Here is a 21461-nt window from a genome sequence, read left to right on the forward strand (position 1 = left end):
AGTCTCCATACATCAGTCCCAGTACAGTCATATCAGTCCCAGTACAGTCATATCAGTCCCAGTACAGTCATGGCAGTCCCAGTACAGTCATATCAGTCTCCATACATCAGTCCCAGTACAGTCATGGCAGTCCCAGTACAGTCATATCAGTCTCCATACATCAGTCCCAGTACAGTCATGGCAGTCCCAGTACAGTCATATCAGTCTCCATACATCAGTCCCAGTACAGTCATGGCAGTCCCAGTACAGTCATATCAGTCTCCATACATCAGTCCCAGTACAGTCATATCAGTCTCCATACATCAGTCCCAGTACAGTCATATCAGTCCCAGTACAGTCATATCAGTCCCAGTACAGTCATATCAGTCCCAGTACAGTCATATCAGTCCCAGTACAGTCATATCAGTCTCCATACATCAGTCCCAGTACAGTCATATCAGTCCCAGTACAGTCATATCAGTCCCAGTACAGTCATATCAGTCCCAGTACAGTCATATCAGTCCCAGTACAGTCATATCAGTCTCCATACATCAGTCCCAGTACAGTCATATCAGTCCCAGTACAGTCATATCAGTCCCAGTACAGTCATATCAGTCCCAGTACAGTCATATCAGTCCCAGTACAGTCATATCAGTCTCCATACATCAGTCCCAGTACAGTCATATCAGTCCCAGTACAGTCATATCAGTCTCCATACATCAGTCCCAGTACAGTCATATCAGTTTTCATACATCAGTCCCAGTACAGTCCTATCAGTCCTCACACACAGTCCAGTACACAGCGCCCCCCGGTGTTCGGTAGACATAGCGGAGCCGCGTGCCGCCTCGCTCGGTGTTATCGGTCCGTTCGTCTCCTCCGCTCTATACCATAGAGCCCCGGACCCGGTACTACCCACACCCAACAAGTCTCCACTCCTGTCACTAAACCTCCCGGAACACCCGGCGGAGACACACACACATAGACGGAGCCCGGCAGCTCGCCCCCTCCCTCCTTCCCGCTCACCGCACTCAGGCGAATCCCGTCCGTCCCATGTGCCGCCATCTTGTGTAAGGGCGCAACCAGCACCTCACCAGGATCGCCGAGCCCACCCTTTTCCGGGGCGTGGCTTCCGCGGCGGCGAGGGCGGGGCCACTCCCTTCTAGCTGTCCGTGTACTGGCGCGTGACTGCTGAGCTGGGGATGCGCTGGCTGCCTGAGCTGTGAGAGGGGCGGAGCTCCGCGGTATGTGTGCTGTACATGGGCGGAGCTCTGGCGTTTGCTGTACATGGGCGGAGCTCCGCCTCCTGAAGACGTCACGATGATCTTAGCCTGCCAGTATGGAGAACACATCAGCATTCTCTGCGTGGATCACTTCTCTGTATAGAGATCACCTTCTGTAATGAGATCACTGTGCAATCCTCTGTGTATGTCACCTCCTCAGTGTAGAGCTCCATGCACACTGAGGCTTTTGTAAATACTTTCTTCCTAGAAGGTAAAAATCGACTTTGAATACGCGCCAAAGCTGCATTTTTTGGAAACAGGTTTAGGAGCGATTGTTTATTTAATTGGCTGGAATTTTCATTTTTTTTTCTGGCCACTGAAATGAAAAAAAAAAGCTCAAACACTACATCGGGTTGCTACCTGTCCAGGATTCACCCGGACAGTTCGGGTTTTGAATCATGTGTTCGGGTTTCAGTTCACCTGAAACCCGGACACACTATTCAGATCAGGTTGTGGCTGAGTGATTTGGCCACAGCCACTGTGTGCCAAGGCGCGCTCTGTACGTTACATTACTACTCTCTTTGGGGCACCCAAATGTTCAATTTGCGAGAAGCCATGTGGGGGACACAACAAACATGTGGAAGAAGGTGCTCTGGTCAGATGGGACTAAAATTTAACTTTTTGGCCTAAAAGCAAAGTGCCATGTGTGATGGAAAACTAACACTGCACATCACCCTGAACACACCATCCCCACCGTAAAACACTTTGGTGGCAGCATCATGTTGTGGGGATACTTTTCTTCAGCAGGGACAGGGAAGCTGGTCAGAGTTGATGGGAAGATGGATGGAGTCAAATACAGGGAAAATCTTAGAAGAAAACCTGTTATGCCGTGTACACAGATGTTCCCATTGGAATAAACTCTGAAGGTTTTTCCTACGGAGTTCCACTGAACCTGTCTTGCATACACAGGATCACACCAAAGTCCAATCGTTAAGAACGCGGTGACGTACAGCACGTACCACAGGACTAGAAAAAGGAAGTTCAATAACCAGTAGCCAATAGCTTCCGTCTCGTACTTGCTTCAGAGCATGCGTTGTTTTTGGTCCGTCGGAACAGCAGACAGACGTTTTTTCCGATAGGAATTGGTTCCCTCGGAAATATTTAAAACATGTTCTATTTCTAGATCCATCAGAATTTTCAGAAAAAAAAAGTCTGAAGAGGCATACACACAATCGGAATATACTATGAAAAGCTTCCGTCAGACTTTTTCTTTCGGACATTCCGCTCGTGTGTACGCGGCATTAGAGTCTGAAAAAGACTTGAGACTGGGGCGGATGTTCACCTTCCAGCAGGACAACAACCCTAAACATACAGCCAGAGCTACAATGGAATGGTTTAGATCAAAGCATATTCATGTTTTATAATGGCCCAAAGTCCAGACCTAAATCCAGTTGAGAATCTGTGGCAAGACTTGAAAATTGCTCTCCATCCAATCTGACAGAGCTTGAGCTATTTTGCAAAGAAGAATGGGCAAAAATGTCACTCTGGATGTGCAAAGCTGGTGGAGACATCCCCAAAAAGATTTGCAGCTGTAATTGCAATGAAAGGAAGTTCTACAAAGTATTGACTCTGGGGGGCTGCATACAAATGCACGCCACACTTTTCACATATTTAATTGTAAAACAATTTGATAACTATTTTCAAATTTTCCCCTTCACAATTATGTGCCACTTTGTGTTGGTTTATCACATAAAATCCCAATAAAATACATTAACGTTTTTGGTTGTAACATGACAAAACGTGGAGGGGTATGAATACTTTTAATGAATAATTAAGGGGTATGAATACTTTTTCAAGGCACTGTAGTCACCTCCTCTTGGTATGGTAATGTCAGTATGCTCACCTCCTCTTGGTATAAATATCTCAGTATGAGCAGCTCCTCTTGATATGGTGATATCAGTATGATCACCTCCTCTTGGTATGGCAATGCCAATATGATCACCTCTTCTCCACTCAGAGATCTTGATGTGGTGACCTCTTCTCTGTATGGAGAACTTGATGTAATCACAACATGACAACAGCAACAGCACACACATGACATGATGGGGCGCCACTGCCTATTTAAACTCGCTGGCTCATCACTGGTTTATCGTCAGCTTCCCCTGCGTTCCTGTGCCTCGTATCTTCTGCTTATCTGATCCCCTGTGTACCAACCCGGCTTGTACCTGACTTCCTCCTGACTGCTTCCTGCATCTGACCCCGGCCTGGCTAACGCACTCCACATATTCTGTCTCCTTTACTAAGGATCCGGCTACTCTTGATCTTGGACTGTCTTGCTGTGTTTGACCCCTGGCCTGGCTCCTGACTCTGCTACCTGAATATCCCACTGGTCCTCTTCTGCTGGACCTCTTAAGCACGCCTGCTTCCAGTAACTCTGTCTGTCCTACCAAGTTCCTGGCAACCAGCTTCGCCAACCAGGCAACCCATGTTTCTGTGGGCACCACATCCCCTGTGTCATCTTCAGGGTTGTGCTGCGGTCAGCTGCAAGGGGAGCCTTCCCAGCATCTCGGCCTCCTACCAAGTTCCTGACAGTCTCCCAGTGTTAGTTCTCCCGCAACCCGCTCTAAAGAGCTGACTGGGGAAGACTGACGCTGGTTGAGATCCGTTTGGTAGTGAAAAGCTCCTTGGGGATGTAGAGAAGTGTTTGCAGAGTGGGGATATGTCCACCAGCGAAGGGCCCCTGGGCCCCATGCCACAGAACGATCGCCTGGGGGGGGGATGTGTTCGCACTGTAAAGACATTATCGGTTTAGTGGATGTACGCTCACGTCACCCTTGTGTGACTGATCAACACATATGGGGGGGCCGTTGCATGCACTTGCAGATAATCTCCCATCCACACTGGATGGCAGTATAGTCCAGGTATACTTTTTTCTCGGAACAAAATAGAATAAGGATTCTATGAACAACGGTAAAAACGTGAGTCTTTGAATCATTGTGGTCGGGGGCAGCATTCGTGATCTCAAGCTTCCTGTTTCTAGCTGAAGATAGCTTACAGAGACAGGGTGCGGGAGATCGTACATGCCGCCCCTGCCCAGACACTACCATAAGACTCCCCTAGTCATTGTTTATTGGTTGTATAACCCCTCTTGTTTGAGGGAACGTCTGTACTTGATTTGTCAATTGTGAAACCATGGGTCTCTATATTAATAAAATTGGCTCAGGAGGTTCAGGTCAGTTGGTTTTGAGCGATGGAGCTAACAACATCATCAAGGAAGGTGACTATGTCTGTTCATTGGGGAAATGTGGGAGAAATGGGTTGTTTAAAGATGTATTATACTGAAATGAAAGGGCATTTAATAGCACAAAAGAGTATCGTGTTTTTTTCCACGACAAATCCTGCCTTTGCCCTGCCGAAGATAGGACTGTGCAGGGGAGGCAGAGAGTAAAAGGGGGCACTGTGATTAGAGAGAAAAGGGGGGCGGGCATGATTGCAAGGGGCACTGTGATTGCTAGGGGCACTGTCATATGCAGTATCTCACAAAGGTGAGTACACCCCTCGCATTTATGTGAATATTTTATTATATATTTTCATGTGACAACACTGAATAAATAGTGAGTGGACAGCTTGTATAACAGTGTAAATATACACTGTGCCCTCAAAATAACTCAACACGCAGCCATTAATGTCTAAACTGCTGGCAACAAAAATTTACTTCAAGTGAAAATGTCCAAATTGGGCCCAAAGTGTCAATATTTTGTGTGACCACCAGGGCCGGACTTACTATTGGGCTTGACTGGGCCCGGCCGAGATATATAGCCGAGTTTACTCAGCTCGGCTCCGCTCACAGTCACGACCAGTCCCGTCCTATGATGGACATAACACAGGGACTGGGCGTGATGGAGACGAGCTGAGGAGACTCAGCTACTCTCAGGACTGCGAGAGCTGCTGTAATATTCAACGACCCATCGCAGTTTGCTAAGGAAGTGAGGTTCTGTCGTCACCATCTTGCTACACCCCACACTCATCCACAGTAAGGATACACCAAGAAGGGGTAAAGTGTACATGTTGTTACACCCACCGGAGTTTTACATTTTAGACTTATTTATAACATTAAAGTTAGTATATAGTGAAATAAAGGACTTACAACTCCGTCTGACTACTTAGATGTTGAATTTTAAAAGCAGCGAACCTCTGTCAGATTAGCAAACCTCTGAGATGAGCAGGGTTGCCGCTGCTTTTAAAATTCAAGATCTAAGTAGTCAGATGGAGTTCTAAGTCCCGTATTTCACTATATAAACTGACTTTACTGTTATAAATACGTGTAAAATGCAAAACTCCGGTGGGTGTAACAACATGTCTGCTTTACCCCTTCTTAGTGTATCCTTACTGTGGGCGAGTATGGGGTGTACCAAGATGGCGGCGACGGAACGTCACTTCCGTAGCAAACTGCGATGGGTCGCCAAATAGGTCGTTACACCACCAAGAGGACCCGAGAGCCGCCGAGATACACAGGACTCTGTATCTCAATGGCACAATTTTAAACGTCAAGACTGCAATGACAAGTCTGCAAATTACACTGGCGCAAGGCTGCAAATGACAAGGCTACACTGACAAGGCTGCAATGACACTGATAAGGATGCATTGATGTGCATTTAAATGTAATTTTTTTCCTTAAACTTCCCTCCTAAACTTGGGGTGCATGTTATACGCCAGCGCGTGTTATAAATATGGTAATGTATAGAAGGTAGGGCCTGAAAGTGACTCAAGCCCAGGGGCCCCCACCACCCTAATGGTGCCCTGGTGGCCACCATTATTTTCCAGCACTCTCTCCTTAACCCTCTTAGACATGGAATTCACCAGAGCTTCACATGTTGCCACTGGAGTCCTCTTCCATGATGACATCACGGCACTGGTGGATATTAGAGACCTTGCGCTCCTCCGCCTTCCGTTTGAGGATGCCCCACAGATGCTCAATAGAGTTTAGGTCTGGAGACATGCTTGGCCAGTCCATCACCTTTACCCTCAGCTTCTTTAGCAAGGCAGTGGTCAGAGGTGTGTTTGGGGTCGTTATGTTGGAATCTGCCCTATGGCCCAGTCTCCAAAGGGAGTGGATCATACTCTGCTTCCGTATGTCACAGTACCAGGAGCGGACTGACAACTCATGGGGCCCCCGGGCAATAGGAGATTATGGGGCCATACAGTATACACACATACACACACAATATACACACACAGATTACACACACAGATTACACACACAGATTACACACACAGAATACACACACTAAAAAGTTACTGGTGAGGCGGGGCAGCTATAATCTTGGGATTTAAAAAAAACAACTGATTTTTACATACTGTTCTTGGTTTTATTGAGGCTGGTAACCCTGATGGGGCCCCTTAGTGGCATGGGGCCCTCGGGCAGTGCCCGAGTGGTCAGTCCGCCCCTGCACAGTACATGTTGGAATTCATAGTTCCCTCAATGAAATGTAGCTCCCCAGTGCCGGCAGCACTTATGCAGCCCCAGACAATGACACTCCCACCATCATGCTTGACTGTAGGCAAGACACACTTGCCTTTGTACTCCTCACCTGGTTGCCACCACACACGCCTGACACCATCTGTCTACATGAAAAAGCTGAGACAGTTGTGAGGCAACATAGTAGTGATTTAGATCTGGAAGAGCCATGCCCCCCATATCAGTCAGCTTTTCAAAGCCTGCCAAGCAAGCTTGTGTCTATTATTCCCCCATACAAAGGGCCTAAGGAGACTTTCAAGGGATTTAAAGTATTTCAGCGGCAAATATACCGGGCCATGCCACAACACATACAGTATTTTAGGTAATAGGACCATTTTAATCAGATTAACGCGCCCCCAAACCCCAAGGGGGAGGCGAGACCAGGCCTGAATCTTGGTACGCACCAGGGAGAATAATGGTTCTACATTCAGCGCAATGTAATCTGCTGGATTCCTAGAGACATATACACCCAGATACTTAATAGTGCCAACTCGCTGAAGAGGCAGACTAGCCTGAGATTCTGACTGTGGAAAACGGTCAATAGGTAAAATTTGGGATTTTTCCCAGTTTATACGAAGACCGGAAAAGCTACCAAACCACTCTATCATGTGCAGGGCCTTTGCGAGGGAAGGGCCAGAGTCCGCCAGGTATAACAGCGTGTCATCAGCGTATTGACTGATTTTTTCGGTTAGTCGACCCATCGTCAGTCCCCTGATCGCAGGGTCCGCACGAATCGACACCGCTAAAGGTTCAGCAGCCAAGGCATATAGTAGCGGGGACAGTGGGCACCTCTGTCTGGTACCCCTACTAAGGCCAAACGCCCGGGAGGACCACCCATTCGCCATCACCTTAGCCGTTGGGTGATGATACAGCAGCCTCACCCACCGGATAAAGTTCGGGCCAAAGCCGTATCCCGCTAGACACTTCCACAAATACTCCCATTCCACTGAGTCAAATGCCTTAGCCGTGTCAAGTGTCACTACCACACGCTCACCCACCGCCTCATGCGTTGCCTGTAGATTTATATAAAGCCTGCATAGATTGAACTACGTATTCCGCCCCGGCATAAAGCCCGCCTGGTCAGCCTGAATCAGGCTAAGGATCACTCCGTTCAATCTAGTAGCGAGTATTTTAGCTAAAATTTTAATATCTACCTGCAATAGGGAGATTGGGCGGTATGATTCCGGGAAACCCGGATCTTTTCCAGGTTTGGGAATCAAAACTATCGTTGCCTCCCTCATGGACGGAGGCAATGTCAGTGTATCAAAAAGACTCCCGTAGAGGGCGAGAAGCCTAGGCGCCAGCACGTCTTGGTAACGGGAATAAAATTCAATGGGAAGACCATCTGACCCCGGCGACTTGGATTTTGCAAATTCCGCAATAGCACCCACTATTTCATCGGTGGTCAGGGGAGCCTCCAGAGCCTGCACCTGTTCCTCCGTAACTTGGGGGAGGGAAACCTGAGCCAAAAAGCTGTCCATCGGAGTGGTGTCGTCTGAGATTGTAGTGGTGTATAAGTCCGCAAAAAAGTCCCGAAATCTAGCTGTCACCTCAGAAGGGTCCGTGATCATTGTATCACCCTGACCCCGCAAAGAAATAACAACCGGGGGCCTGTCTTCCCTGTGCACCAAATATGCTAGCAACTTACCAGCTCTTTCCCCGGATTCAAAATATTTTTGTTTGGTAAAAAAAAGTTTCTGTCGGGCCTTGTCTTGGTGCAGCTGAGAAACCACTCTCGACTGTAGTCTAAGTGCATCAGCGTTTGCCGTAGATGGGTCATCTATGTAGGTGCGTTCCATGGAGCTCAAATCTGCCTCAGCCTCAATAATGACAGTAGCCGAGTCAGCTTTGAGCCTATTAATGTGGGCAGTCAGCACCGATCGAGCGTGTAATTTAAATGTATCCCACACTGCTGGAACTGAGGCCGTGTGGTCATTATCCTCAAAAATTTTTATCCACTCCGCCTCAATAGTGTCATCTTCGGGTAATAATGTCAGCCAGAACGGATTTAGCCGCCACGCCCGCGGAGGCCTACCCAAGGGTACGTCAAGCACTACAGAGTAGGGGCTGTGGTCTGAAAGTAGTCTGGGGCAGAACAATACTTCCCTGAGTCTGGGAGTGAGTTGTTTGGATATTAGTATAAAGTCAATACGGGAGAGAGAACCATGTGTGGGTGAGAAGCATGAATACTCCTTCTTTTGAGGGAATTTGTGTCTCCAAGTGTCCACAAGGTGAATGGTGGTTATAAGCCTGGACAACCTAGTGGTCCCAGCTTGCCCCATCATCAAATCGGGGGGTTTGAGCCTATCCAGGGAAGGGTTAAGCGTAGTGTTGAAATCCCCCAGCCAGATAACAGGAACCGCCGGATGTCTGGACATAAAAGACAGTCCCTCAACAACCAACGTCATGGTAAATGGAGGGGGGATATAAAAGGCCATAATAAGGTAGGGTTCCCCACACAATTTAGCATGTAGAAAAACAAACCTGCCCTGTGGGTCAGTAAGAATTTCGCAAAGTTCAAATTGGACAGACTTAGCTACAAGTACCGAAACCCCCCTCGAATGAGACGTGTAGGTGGAATGAAATGCCCACCCAATCCAAGGGCGTTTAAGGGCCATCTGCAGTCCACCCTCCACATGCGTCTCAACTAGCACCATCACTTCCGCCCTTTGCTTTTTGAGGAACGTGAAGGCTGCCGCACGCTTAATTTTATCACGCAGGCCCCTCACGTTGCAGGTAAGAAACCGTATAGATGCCATATAGAGTCATATAAAGTAATAAGTGCAGTCGGCTTACCCCCTAACAGCCCTCCTATAAACGCACCCCAATACAGTTGTGCTTGATCAAGCCCAAACAGGGGCTGCATAGGCAGTAGTGGTAAAAAACATTCAGTAAAAGCAACACTTAGTCCAGATACATACTTCGACTTATTTATAGTAATCTTCTGCATGGAAACCCTAACCAAACCACCCCCCTCCCCCCACCCTACCCTGCACCAACCCCAACTTGTGCGGGCATATTCCCTGAAAAACCAAACATGTCTGGCTGGGAAAACCAGTTTCATTAAATCAATAAGAAAATTTAGAACAATAAGTCTGAAAGAGGGTCGCGGCCACCGGTACCAGAGGGCAAGGCAAAGCAGAGCCCCCTGTATAACAGCACACAGTGGTGACCCGGGTAAATAGGCAAACGTGTCAGTTGCTGTCCAGTCCCAGTGACCAGCTCCCTCATAACGAAAAGAAGTCCCAGCAGACAATGGAGCAGTTTTCCGCTGCACCGTGCAATTAGACCGTAGGTCTAACATGTCTCCCCTTGCTCCGGGAGAAAAAAGAAGAAAGAAAAAAAGGAAAACCAAAATTGTTGAAACAAAACAAACAGGTATGTATTGCAGAAAAGGTCCCTCAACAGGGACACTAAGAAAAAAGGGAAAAAGTTGATCCATAAACGTTGACACCATCAGCAGGCGCAAATGTCCCAGAATCGGAAAGTTCAGCAGATCTCAAAGTAGAAAGGGCATAAAGGTAACATACGCCTCAGATGCAAGCACCCTAGCGATAATAGAGCAGCAAAGAGAGATCAGGGAACCTGCCACAGTTCCAGGACACCAGGGGAGAAACAAAAAAAGTGTTAGCTCACACGTCCCAAAGGGTCTCAGGCAGCTCCATCTTGAGGCACTCTGCGTTCCAGCCATGCTATGACCTCTCTGGGTTGTTCAAAGAAGAGCGCCCGGTCTCCTGCCTCCACCCTGAGGCGTGCTGGGAATAGCATAGAGTATTTCACTTGCTGTGCACGTAGTAATCTTTTGGCCTCCATGAAACTCTGCCGGCGTTTCTGGACGTCCGCGGAAAAATCAGGAAAGATTGCAACTTTAGTATTGCCCACAGGGATATTACCCTTTTCCCGGGCCATGCGGAGGGCAGCATCTCTGTCCTTATAGTTCAGGAGTTTTGCAATAAAGGTGCGTGGAGGTGCACCCTGAGGTGGAGGCCTGGCAGGCATACGATGCGCGCGTTCAACCGCCAGCATGGGGGAAAAAGACTCTCGGCCATAGGTACTTATCAGCAATTGTTCCAGAAAAGTTGTGGGGTCCTTACCTTCAGCCCCCTCCGGAAGACCAATCAATCGGATGTTGCATCTGCGTATGCGATTTTCCATTTCGTCCTGTTTAGCAATCAGGAGGTCTATTTGCTTCTGCATGTGGTCAGCATAATTTTGCAGTGGTGGGAGAGCGTCTTCCACATTGCTAATACGGGTCTCAGTGTCCCTTACCCGGTCACGCAGTTTCTGAAAGTCCTGCCTCAATAAAGATATGTCCATTTGCACTTCCTCAATTTGGGATGTAAGGGACGTGTGGCATAATGTAATGGCTTCAAGAAGTCTCCCGCCACACGCGGCCCTCCCGGCTCCTCCGCGCCGCCATTTTCCTCCCCCTCCTCACTCACATGTCGGCGGTATTGTGACAACCGCGCCGCCGCCGATCGTTGGGATTTCGAGGGAGACATATGCGCCGGAATGGAGGGACGCCTGCCAGACGTGTTCAGGTGAGTATCGGTGCTGTGGTGTCACAGGATCAGCGTGGGAGACAGGATTCCTCGGCGGAGCTCCGGAGACACGCGTCCTACTCCATGCAAGGTCAGGCCACGCCCCACGCCTGACACCATCTGAACCAAATAAGTTTATCTTGGTCTCATTAGACCACAGGACATGGTTCCAGTAATCCATGTCCTTAGTCTGCTTTTTTTCAGCAAACTGTTTGGGGGCTTTCTTGTGCATCATCTTTAGAAGAGGCTTCCTTCTGGGATGACAGCCATGCAGACCAATTTGATGCAGTGTGCGGCGTATGGTCTGAGCACTGACAGGCTGACCCCCCACCACTTCAACCTCTGCAGCAATGCTGGCAGCACTCATATGTCTATTTCCCAAAGACAACCTCTGCATATGACACTGAGGACATGCACTGAACTTTGGTCGACCATGGCAAGGCCTGTTCTGAGTGGAACCTGTCCTGTTAAACTGCTGTATGGTCTTGGCCACCGGGATGCGGCTCAGTTTCAGGGTCTTGGTAATCTTCTTATAGCCTAGGCCATCTTTATGTAGAGAAACCATTCTTTTGTTCAGCTCCTCAGAGAGTTTTTTGTCATAAGGTACCATGTTGAACTTTCAGTGACCAGTATGAGAGAGTGAGAGTAATGACACCATATTTAACACACCTGCTCCCTTTTCACATCTGAGACCTTGTAACACCAATGAGTCACATTACACAGGGGAGGGAAAATGGCTATTTGGGCGCAATTTGGACATTTTCACTTGAAACCAGCGCTGGAGTATGCTTCTGATAGACTTGCATCTGCATGAGAGTGAAGGACTATAGTTGGGATCTTCCCTCTGGTGATCCCCACCTCTCTGTATAGAGCTCTCCGTGTGATTACCCTCCCTCTAGTGATCACTACCTCTCTGTGTAGAGATCTTGGTGTGATTACCTTCACTCTGGTGATCACCACCTCTCTGTATTGAGATCTCAGTGCGATTACCTTCCCTCTGTTGATCATCACCTCTCTGTATAGAGATCTCAGTGTGCCTTTCTGTCTTTCCATTCTCTGTCCATAGAGATGTTTGAACAGCTCTTCCTTAAAACCCAAGTCAAAGTCCTTAATAAGGTTGTAACCTGGGGGACAGGTAGCAGGTATAAAGCTCCCTGGGATGAGCAGTTTGTCAGGTACAGATACCAAAGGCAGAGATGAAGTGACAAACAGTGCTGTGTTTATTTGTGTTATATACAAGTCCATATACAGGTGCTGTACAGTGTTTCAGAAAACAAAATAAAGGGCAAAGTAGCAAAACACAAATCCTAGCCGTGTCACGGCTCTAACTATACAATCTGCAGGCCCTCACTACCAGGCTGAACAAGCCTAACGCTTGTCAGTCTCAACAAAGAACTGCTCAACAGCTTTTACCAACCTTACTCTCTTCACAGACCAACTTTGTGTGTATGTCCCAGGCAGAGAGCAAAGGCTGTCTGCCCAGGTGAGCTTAAATTAGCCTGGGGAAGAGGACCAAACCCGAACTGGATCAAGGATCACAGATTCCTGAATGTGTACAAGAGGAGCCTGGGAGAGGTATAAACAGGACTTTTCCTGGCTCTCTCTGGGACGATCTGCTACATATCCTCCCCCCTTGTTTCAACCCCAGGGTTGGAACACCTGTGGCCCAACAGGAGTGAACACGGGACAGGGCATCTACATTCCCCATCTCAACACCTGGCCTGTGTTTTACGGTGAAGGAGTAATCCTGTAGAGCCAAAAACCACCGGTTCACCCGTCTATAAGTCTCCTTCTTTTGGGCCATCCATTTCAGGGGAGCATGGTCAGTTACTAACTCAAACTGGCGCCCTAACAAATAGTATCTGAGCTCATCCACAGCCCACTTTATGGCTAAACACTCCTTTTCAATGACTGCATACTTTTTCTCATGGTCATTGAGCTTTCTGCTTAGGTACACTACAGGGTGTTCTTCCCCATTGTGTACCTGCGATAGTACTGCCCCGATGCCAACATCAGACGCATCCGTCTGAACCAAAAAATCTTTGGAGAAATCGGGGGAGTACAGTACTGGCTGTACACAAAGAGCCTTCTTCAGGACTTCGAAAGACTCCTCTGCTATTGAGGACCATTTCACCATTACAGAGTCTTTACCTTTTGTCAGGTCTGTCAGAGGGGCAGCTATAGTTGCAAAACTTGGAATAAATCTTCTATAATACCCCTCAATGTCAAGAAAGGCCTTGACCTGCTTCTTGTTTGCAGGATGTGGCCACTCCTGGATGGCTTCTTTTTTACTCACTTGAGGTTTAATGACACCATGGCCAATAGTGTAGCCCAAATACTTGGCTTCCTCTAGACCAATGGCACATTTTTTTGGATTTGCCGTAAAACCATCTTTGAAGAGGGAATCAAGGACAGTCTGGACATGAGGCAAGTGAGACTCCCAGTCAGCGCTATATACCGCTATGTCATCTAAATAGGCTGCTGCATATCGTCGGTGGGGTCTTAGGGTCCTGTCCATGGCCCTCTGAAATGTCACGGGGGCATTTTGCAACACAAAAGGCATTTTTTTATATTGAAATGAACCCTCCGGGGTCACAAATGCAGTCTTCTCTTTGACACTGTCAGTCAGGGGTATTTGCCAATACCCTTTTGTCAAGTCCAAAGTGGTAATATAGCGAGCTTTACCAAGTTGGTCTATAAGTTCATCTACTCTGGGCATTGGGTATGTGTCAAACTTTGTCACTGCATTAAGCTTCCTGAAGTCATTACAGAACCTCCAAGTGCCATCCGGTTTTGGGACTAACACGATGGGGCTAGGCCAGTCACTATTGGATTCCTCAATAACATCCAGCTCCAACATTCTTTTAACTTCATTGCTGATGTCTTTTCTCCTCACTTCAGGAATTCTGTATGGTTTGAGCTTGACACGTACCCCAGGTTCAGTAACAATATCATGCTGAACTGCTGAAGTCATGCCAGGTAACTCTGAAAATTTCTCTCTATTCCTTATCAGGTACTCTCTAGCTTCCTGTTTTTGGGAACATGTCAAGGTATCAGGAATTGTAACCTCAGGAATCAGAGGGGACTCAGTACCCTTAGGCATTACCGGGAGGGATCTCGCAGTTAACGCCAGTCTATCCTTTCAGGGCTTTAACAGGTTTACATGGTAAACCTGCTCGGGCTTCCTTTTTCCTGGTTGATACACCTTGTAGTTGACTTCCCCAACTCTTTCAATTACTTCAAAAGGGACCCTGCCAATTAGCCAGGAACTTGCTCTCAACAGTAGGAACCAACACCAGGACCCTGTCACCAGGTGAGAAAACCCGGAGTTGGGCCCCCCTGTTGTATATTCTCTGTTGGGCTGCCTGGGCCTGCAGTAAGTGTTCTTTTACCATCGGCATGATTGCTGCAATCCTCTCCTGCATTTGAGCGATGTGCTCAATGACACTTTTATGGGGTGTCTGCTCCCCCTCCCAAGTTTATTTGGCTATGTCTAAAAGTCCCAGAGGGTGTCTCCCATAAAGCAACTCAAATGGAGAGTACCCTGTAGAGGACTGGGGAACCTCCCTGATGGCAAACATCAAGTATGGTATCAGGAAGTCCCAGTTTTTCCCATCCTTGTCAACAACCTTTTTTAACATGCTCTTTAACGTCTTATCGAAGCGTTCCACCAAGCCATCTGTTTGAGGATGGTACACTGAGGTTCGCAACTGTGTCACCTTAAACAACTTGCACAGCTCCCTAGTTATTCGCGACATAAATGGGGTGCCCTGGTCTGTAAGGACTTTTTTAGGGATGCCCACCCGACTGAATACCATAAACAGCTCCTTGGCGATGTTTTTAGCAGAATCGGTGCGTAAGGGAACCGCTTCAGGGTAACGGGTAGCATAATCCATGATTACTAGGATATGCTGATGACCCTGGGCAGACTTGGGGAGTGGACCCACAAGGTCCATGGCAATCCTCTCAAAGGGCACTTTAATAATAGGTAATGGCACTAAAGGACTTCGGAAGTGGGGTAGTGGGGCTGACATCTGACACACAGGACAGGATTGACAATTCTCAATATTTTTCTGTACCCCGGGCCAGTAAAACCTACGCAACACCCTTTCAGTAGTTTTTTTCAACCCCTAAATGGCCTCCTAGCAAGTGCCCATGGGCAAGTTCCAACACCACCCGTCTGTATGGCTTAGGGTCCACCAATTGTTCAACCACTTCATCATTCATTTTACATACACGATACAGTAAATCCTCACTGCTGCTGAAATAAGGAAAACAGGGCCTATCCCCTGGTTCGACAGGTACCTCATTAATCACTGTTACATTTTCCCAGGCCCGGGCAAGGGTCTGGTCTTTTCTTTGCTCAGTATCAAAATTTTCTTTGTGCACATTAAGGTCAGCAAACTCCAACGTAGGCTCAGATTCAGCAGACGGCTGTCCAGCTCTACTGGTGGTGGGGACTTCCTCAGACTCCTCCAGTTCTCCTGCCATAACCGATAGAGGAAAACCGGGGTGCCCTGAGAGGAATCAACTGTACCCACCTTGTCAGTAGTGGCCATGAGTTCTGGCTCGGCCACTGAGTCAGGTACTGCGACGGGGTCGGGACGATCCCACAGTTCCCAAAACTTAGGGAAGTCCCTACCAATGATGGCCCTGTGCACCAAGTTGGGAACAAGTCCAACCTGATGGGTCACCGTACCTAAGCCAGTTTTAAACCGAACAGTGGTTATAGGGTACTCCCTGGTATCCCCATGAATACAGGTCACAGCAATTTTTTTAGCATGACAATTCACAGGTTCAATCATTTCAGCTGTAACCAAAGTTACTAGACTTCCAGAGTCCAGCAAGGCTGTAATAGGCTTATCATTAACAGTCATTTGGCACATTGGTTTTGCCATATTTGGCGCTGCAGCACATGAAACAGCTGCAAACATAGACTGTCTCCTAATGGAAAAATCGCACTGCATCGGTTCATCTGTCAATGGACAATTCACTGCAACATGTCCCAGTTCTTGGCAACGAAAACACCTGACGTTTCCCCAGTTTGGTTTGCTGACAGGCAATGGCTTCCCTTGTTTGGGACGCCAAACTTCAGTCCTGGCAACAAAATTCCTCCCCCCTATTTCCTTGCCATCTTTACCACCCACTTCCCCTGGAACAGTCTTACCGGTTGCCTGGGGAGACCGTGGCTTTGGGTGGAAAGTCCGCACCGTTGTATCAGTGGTGACCAGGTTTTCTGCAGCAAAGTACCTTTCAACGAGTTCCACCAGGTTGTCCGCGGATATGGGGTCTCCTCGACTCACCCACTTCTGCAGGGGAATTGGTAGTGACCTGAGGAACCGGTCCATGACCACATGCTCCCCTATTTGTGGCCCAGACAGGGACTCCGGCTGTAGCCATTTCCTCACCAGGTAAATTAGGTCGAACATCTGCGATCTTGGGGGCTTCTCCCCTTGAAAGAACCAGCTGTGGACCCGCTGTGCTCGAACTAACAAAGTGACACCAAGTCGTGCCAGGATTTCCCATTTGACCTTTTCATAGTCTCCCACTTCTGCTGATTCCAAATCATAGTAGGCCTTCTGCGATTATCCAGAAAGCAAGGGAGCAACCAGTCCTGGCCACTGGGTTTTAGGCCAACCTTCCCTCTCAGCGGTCCGTTCAAACGTTAGCAGAAAGGCCTCTGGATCATCATCTGTAGTCATCTTAGAAAGAAAGCGACCCACATGGATGGCTGAGGGCTTGTCTCCAACATCAACTTTAGCAGGTGACCGCTGTGCTAGCGTCTCCACAACCTCCATCAAGGTTTTCCTATCCGCTTTGGCATCAGTGGCTAGCTGTTCAAACAGCCTCTGCGAATGCTCCTGTGCGATAGCACTAGCTTGCTGTAGTGCAGGATTGAGTACAGTGTTTGTTTTCTGCTGTGCAGCATTGGCTTGCCGTAGTTCAGCATTTGTTTGCTGTTGTGTAGAATTGGATATCAATTGTTTTAGGATTTCCTCCATGTTTTAGTCACTGTAGGTACTGGCCTTTTAAGTAGTAACTTACTACAGCTGGTCGCAGCCTCCACCATACGTAACCTGGGGGACAGGTAGCAGGTATAAAGCTCCCTGGGATGAGCAGTTTCTTAGGCACAGATACCAAATCCAGAGATGAAGTGACAAACAGTGCTGTGTTTATTTGTGTTATATACAAGTCCATATACAGGTGCTGTACAGTGTTCCAGAAAACAAAATAAAGGGCAAAGTAGAAAAACACAAATCCTAGCTGTGTCACAGCTCTAACTATACAATCTGCAGGCCCTCACTATCAGGCTGACCAAGCCTAACGCTTCTCAGTCTGTACAAAAACTGCTTACCAGCTTTTACCAACCTTACACTCTTCACAGACCAACTTTGTGTGTATGTCCCAGGCAGAGAGCAAAGGATGTCACCCTGAAAAAAAAAACATTAAATATTAGAAAATTAGAAAAAAATCATTAAAAAAAAATAATTAAATTTTTTTTTTTTAACTTACCAGAAATGCCTGTTGCTAGGCACATCATCCTAATCTGCCTCTTCCTCCTCCGCGGAGATCTTCTTTCTTCTCTCCTCGTCGTGTTGTCTTCTGGGTAATGGGTCGCGCTGTGTTCTGGGAACTGTGGGTCCCAGAACACAGCGCGTCCCATTCACAAAGCGATGCGTGACTCGCGCAGTAGGAAACGGGCAGTGAAGCCGCAAGGCTCCACTGCCTGTTTCCCTTACAAAGAATGGCGGTGCCGGAACCCGAGGGACGGGTCGGCCTCGGGCGGCCGACATCGCGGGCGCCCTGGACAGGTAAGTCTGCTTATTAAGTCAGCAGCTACAGTGTTTGCAGCTGCTGACTTTTAATTTATTTATTTTTTTAACCGGCCCTCCTCTTTAAATTAGCCTGGGGAAGAGGACCAAGACCCGAACTGGTTCAAGGATCAGATTCCTGAATGTGTACGAGAGGAGCCTGGGAGAGGTATAAACCCCGAACAGGACTTTTCCTGGCTCTCCCTGTGACACTCTGCTACAAGGTACATATAAGGTCCTACAAGCTCCAGCTGTGAGGAACAAATACCAGTGCAGACATTCTCCAGAGACATGCCTGCATCAAGTTCTTATCCAGCAGCCCCCTCACCTGAGGTCCTTAGAGTCTGCTTTTCCCAATTACAGACTTTACATTTCTCACCTAGCTTCCTTTGAAGCTCTTCTTTGAATTAAACAACCAACTCAGGAACTCATGTACAGGAAGTTCAATTCAACAACTACAAGGTGTAAATTTGCATCTTAGAGAATAGATAAAACAAAGCACCTTAAATCCACCCTAAGAACCTGAAGAACAGACCAAAAGAGTGGTTTATAGAGAAAATAAACAAGAAACCAGTGAGACTAATGCCGCGTACACACGAGCGGATTGTATGGCGTACTTAGTCCGTCAAAACACATTTCAGCGGACAATCCGCTCGTGTGTGGGCTTCAGCGGACTTTTTCAGCGTGCAGTCCAGAGTATTAAGAATTTTGGTTTTTCCGAAATTCTGTCTGTCGTACTTTGGTTTCAGCAGACAATACGGTCGTCAGTATGCTAGTCGGAAGGACTAAGAATGACGCATGCCCAGAAAGGATTTACAGGGCTTTGCTGTGTCTTGGATTTCCTATTTCTAGTCCCATCGTACGTGCTGTACGTCATCGCGCAAGCTTTCGTCGGACTGTTTGGGTATCCGTGTGTGGTCAAGTCCGTTCAGTGGAAAGTACGACAGACTGTCCGTCGGATTGTATGACGCACTAAGTACGCCATACAATCCGCTCGTGTGTACGCGGCATAATTCATGTCTAAAAATTAACATGATAAGGACCACTGACAGCCAAAACCACCCACATAATGTTGAAACACTCATCAGATTCCCTGGACATAAAACATATTAAAGCGGGGTTCTCCCCTAAAGTGGAACTTCCGCTCATCTGAACCCCCCCCCTCCGGTGTCACATTTGGCACCTTTCAGGGGGGAGGGGGGTGCAGATACCTGTCAAAGACAGGTATTTGCACCCAATTCCGGGCCGCTTCCTGTCCCGCCGCTCTGTCTGCTGGGACACATACGGGTCCCAGAGACAGCGCGGACCACTCCTAGTGCGGTGCGCGCATGCGCAGTAGGGAACCGGGAAGTGAAGCCGCAACGCTTCACTTCCTGATTCCCTCCCCTAGAATGTCGGCGGCAGCAGCCGAGAGCCGAGCGATCAATCGGTCTCGGCTGCCAACATCGCTGGACCCTGGGACAGGTGAGTGTCCCTCATAGTAAGCAGCCCCAGTAGGAAGTCAGCACAGCACAGGGATGGTGGGAGCCCCTCATAATATGAACAGCAGAGGTACAGCCCCAGGAGGAAGTCAGCACAGCACAGGGATGGTGGGAGCCCCTCATAATAAGCAGCCCCAGGAGGAAGTCAGCATAGCACAGGGATGGTGGGAGCCCCTCATAATAAGCAGCCCCAGGAGGAGCAGGCAAAAACTGGAACAGCAGTGCATGGCAGACAATCCGCTTCTCTCTTTCTCATCTAATGAAAATTCGTATTTCGAATAGGAAATTCTTCAACGGAATTTCGTATTTCGGATAAAAACCAAACTTCCATCAGCATCAACTGTCATATTGAGGTATATTTTTGTCTTTAAATTAATCTTAACAAACGTTCATACAAATTAACGAACCTAACGACAACTCGTATTTCATACGGAACGAAACGGAATTTCGGACACGAAATACGAAGTACGAATTAATTTTAATACGAACCGTAACGGAACAGAACGAAACAAATTTATTGATGGCGCCCATGTCTACCTGATTGTCAGCGCAGAAGAAGGCATGCTGAGGAGTGCCACTTACCTCACTTCTCTCCCCATGAGCTGTCAGAGTGAGGAGAGGATAGGGCAAAAAATTGATCTATATCTTGAATCGAGTTGAGAGGTCAAATCGATTAAAAATTTCAGCAAATAATTTTTTTTATAGATTTTTCTTTTCACCACCGCGCCTGTCCTGAGGTGATGCGGGCAGGAGTTTTCACACGAGGCCGCGGCCTCGGCCTAGTCCGCCAGGCTGGACGCCGCGGACTAGGCTGAAGCCGTGGCCTTGCCTAAAAACTCCTGCCTGCAGCTCCCCAGGACTGGCGCTGACATCGTGCCAGTCCTGAGGAGCTATGGACAGGAGTTTTTAGGCGAGGCCGCGGCTTCGGCCTAGTCCGTGAGGCCGGACGCCACGGACTAGGCCGAAGCCATGGCCTCGGTGTGGTGTCCATCAAACAAAAAAAAAAAAACTCAATTCGAATCGTGAAGAGAGGTTTTTTTTTTTTATTGCCCAGCTCTAGGAGAAGAATGCCGATAACCAGCAGTTCCTGTTTACCATGTGATCAGCATGTGAGCAGTGCCATTTGATCAGTGTCCAATCACAGCTGATCACAATGTAAAGAAAGATCCTACACCATTGGCTCTTTACCATGATTGGTGATGCCCTGTGTCCCAGAACAAGAGTGCTCCCGCCGTCCATCATTTTACTATACGGCGGGCGGGAAGCAGGTAATGTGGTCCACTATACCACATAGTATACCATATTATTCCAAGGAAGAACATACCAAACCATATATTCTAGTCCAATAGAATACATTTGAAAAAGATGGAAAAGTATAGAACAGAAAATAAGAGAATAGATTAGAATAGAAAAGAAAAAGAATACAGTAGAATAGAAAAAAAAACAATAGAATAGAATAAAATAGAACTACTATAACCATCTACTGAAATTTGAATAGAATAAATTTGAATTTGATTGGAATGGAATAGAACAGAACATAACATACTTCAAAAGAATAGAAAAAGTAATAGAATAGAAAGAATATAACCATCTTTCAAATAGAATAAATTCTAATAGAAAAGAATAGAATAAAATAGAGCCAAAAGACTAGAATAGAAAAGAATAGAATAGAAAAGAGAAAAGAATAGAATGGACACGAACTGCTAGAATACTATCATCTGCCAAAATTCAAATGTCTAATAGAATAAATTTGAATGGAATTTGCTTAGTTTATTTGAATTTGATTATAGTCTTCTGAACTCAGTTGAATTGAGTTGACTTCGACCAAATTCAGAAAATTTGATTCAAAATGAATTTGAATAAACAAAATGAATTCAGAAAACAAATTAAATGAATTCAACTATTTTAAC

The 21461-nt window shown here is 47.3% G+C and overlaps 1 protein-coding gene across 1 annotated transcript in view; it reads right to left on the reverse strand.

The window, feature by feature from the left end:
* The window catches only part of MORC3 (MORC family CW-type zinc finger 3), a 105062-nt gene extending 103870 nt beyond the window's left edge, over positions 1–1192 (reverse strand). The window contains exon 1 of the mRNA XM_077479922.1: positions 1003–1192. Within this exon, the coding sequence (XP_077336048.1) occupies positions 1003–1041 (39 nt within the window). The 5' untranslated portion in view covers positions 1042–1192. The remainder of the gene's footprint in view (positions 1–1002) is intronic.
* Between the last annotated feature and the right edge of the window lie 20269 nt (positions 1193–21461).

Source organism: Lithobates pipiens, unplaced genomic scaffold (assembly GCF_037356315.1).
Source record: "Lithobates pipiens isolate NorthernLeopardFrog02 unplaced genomic scaffold, aLitPip1_a1.2 Scaffold_16, whole genome shotgun sequence".
Taxonomy (NCBI): Eukaryota; Metazoa; Chordata; class Amphibia; order Anura; family Ranidae; genus Lithobates; species Lithobates pipiens.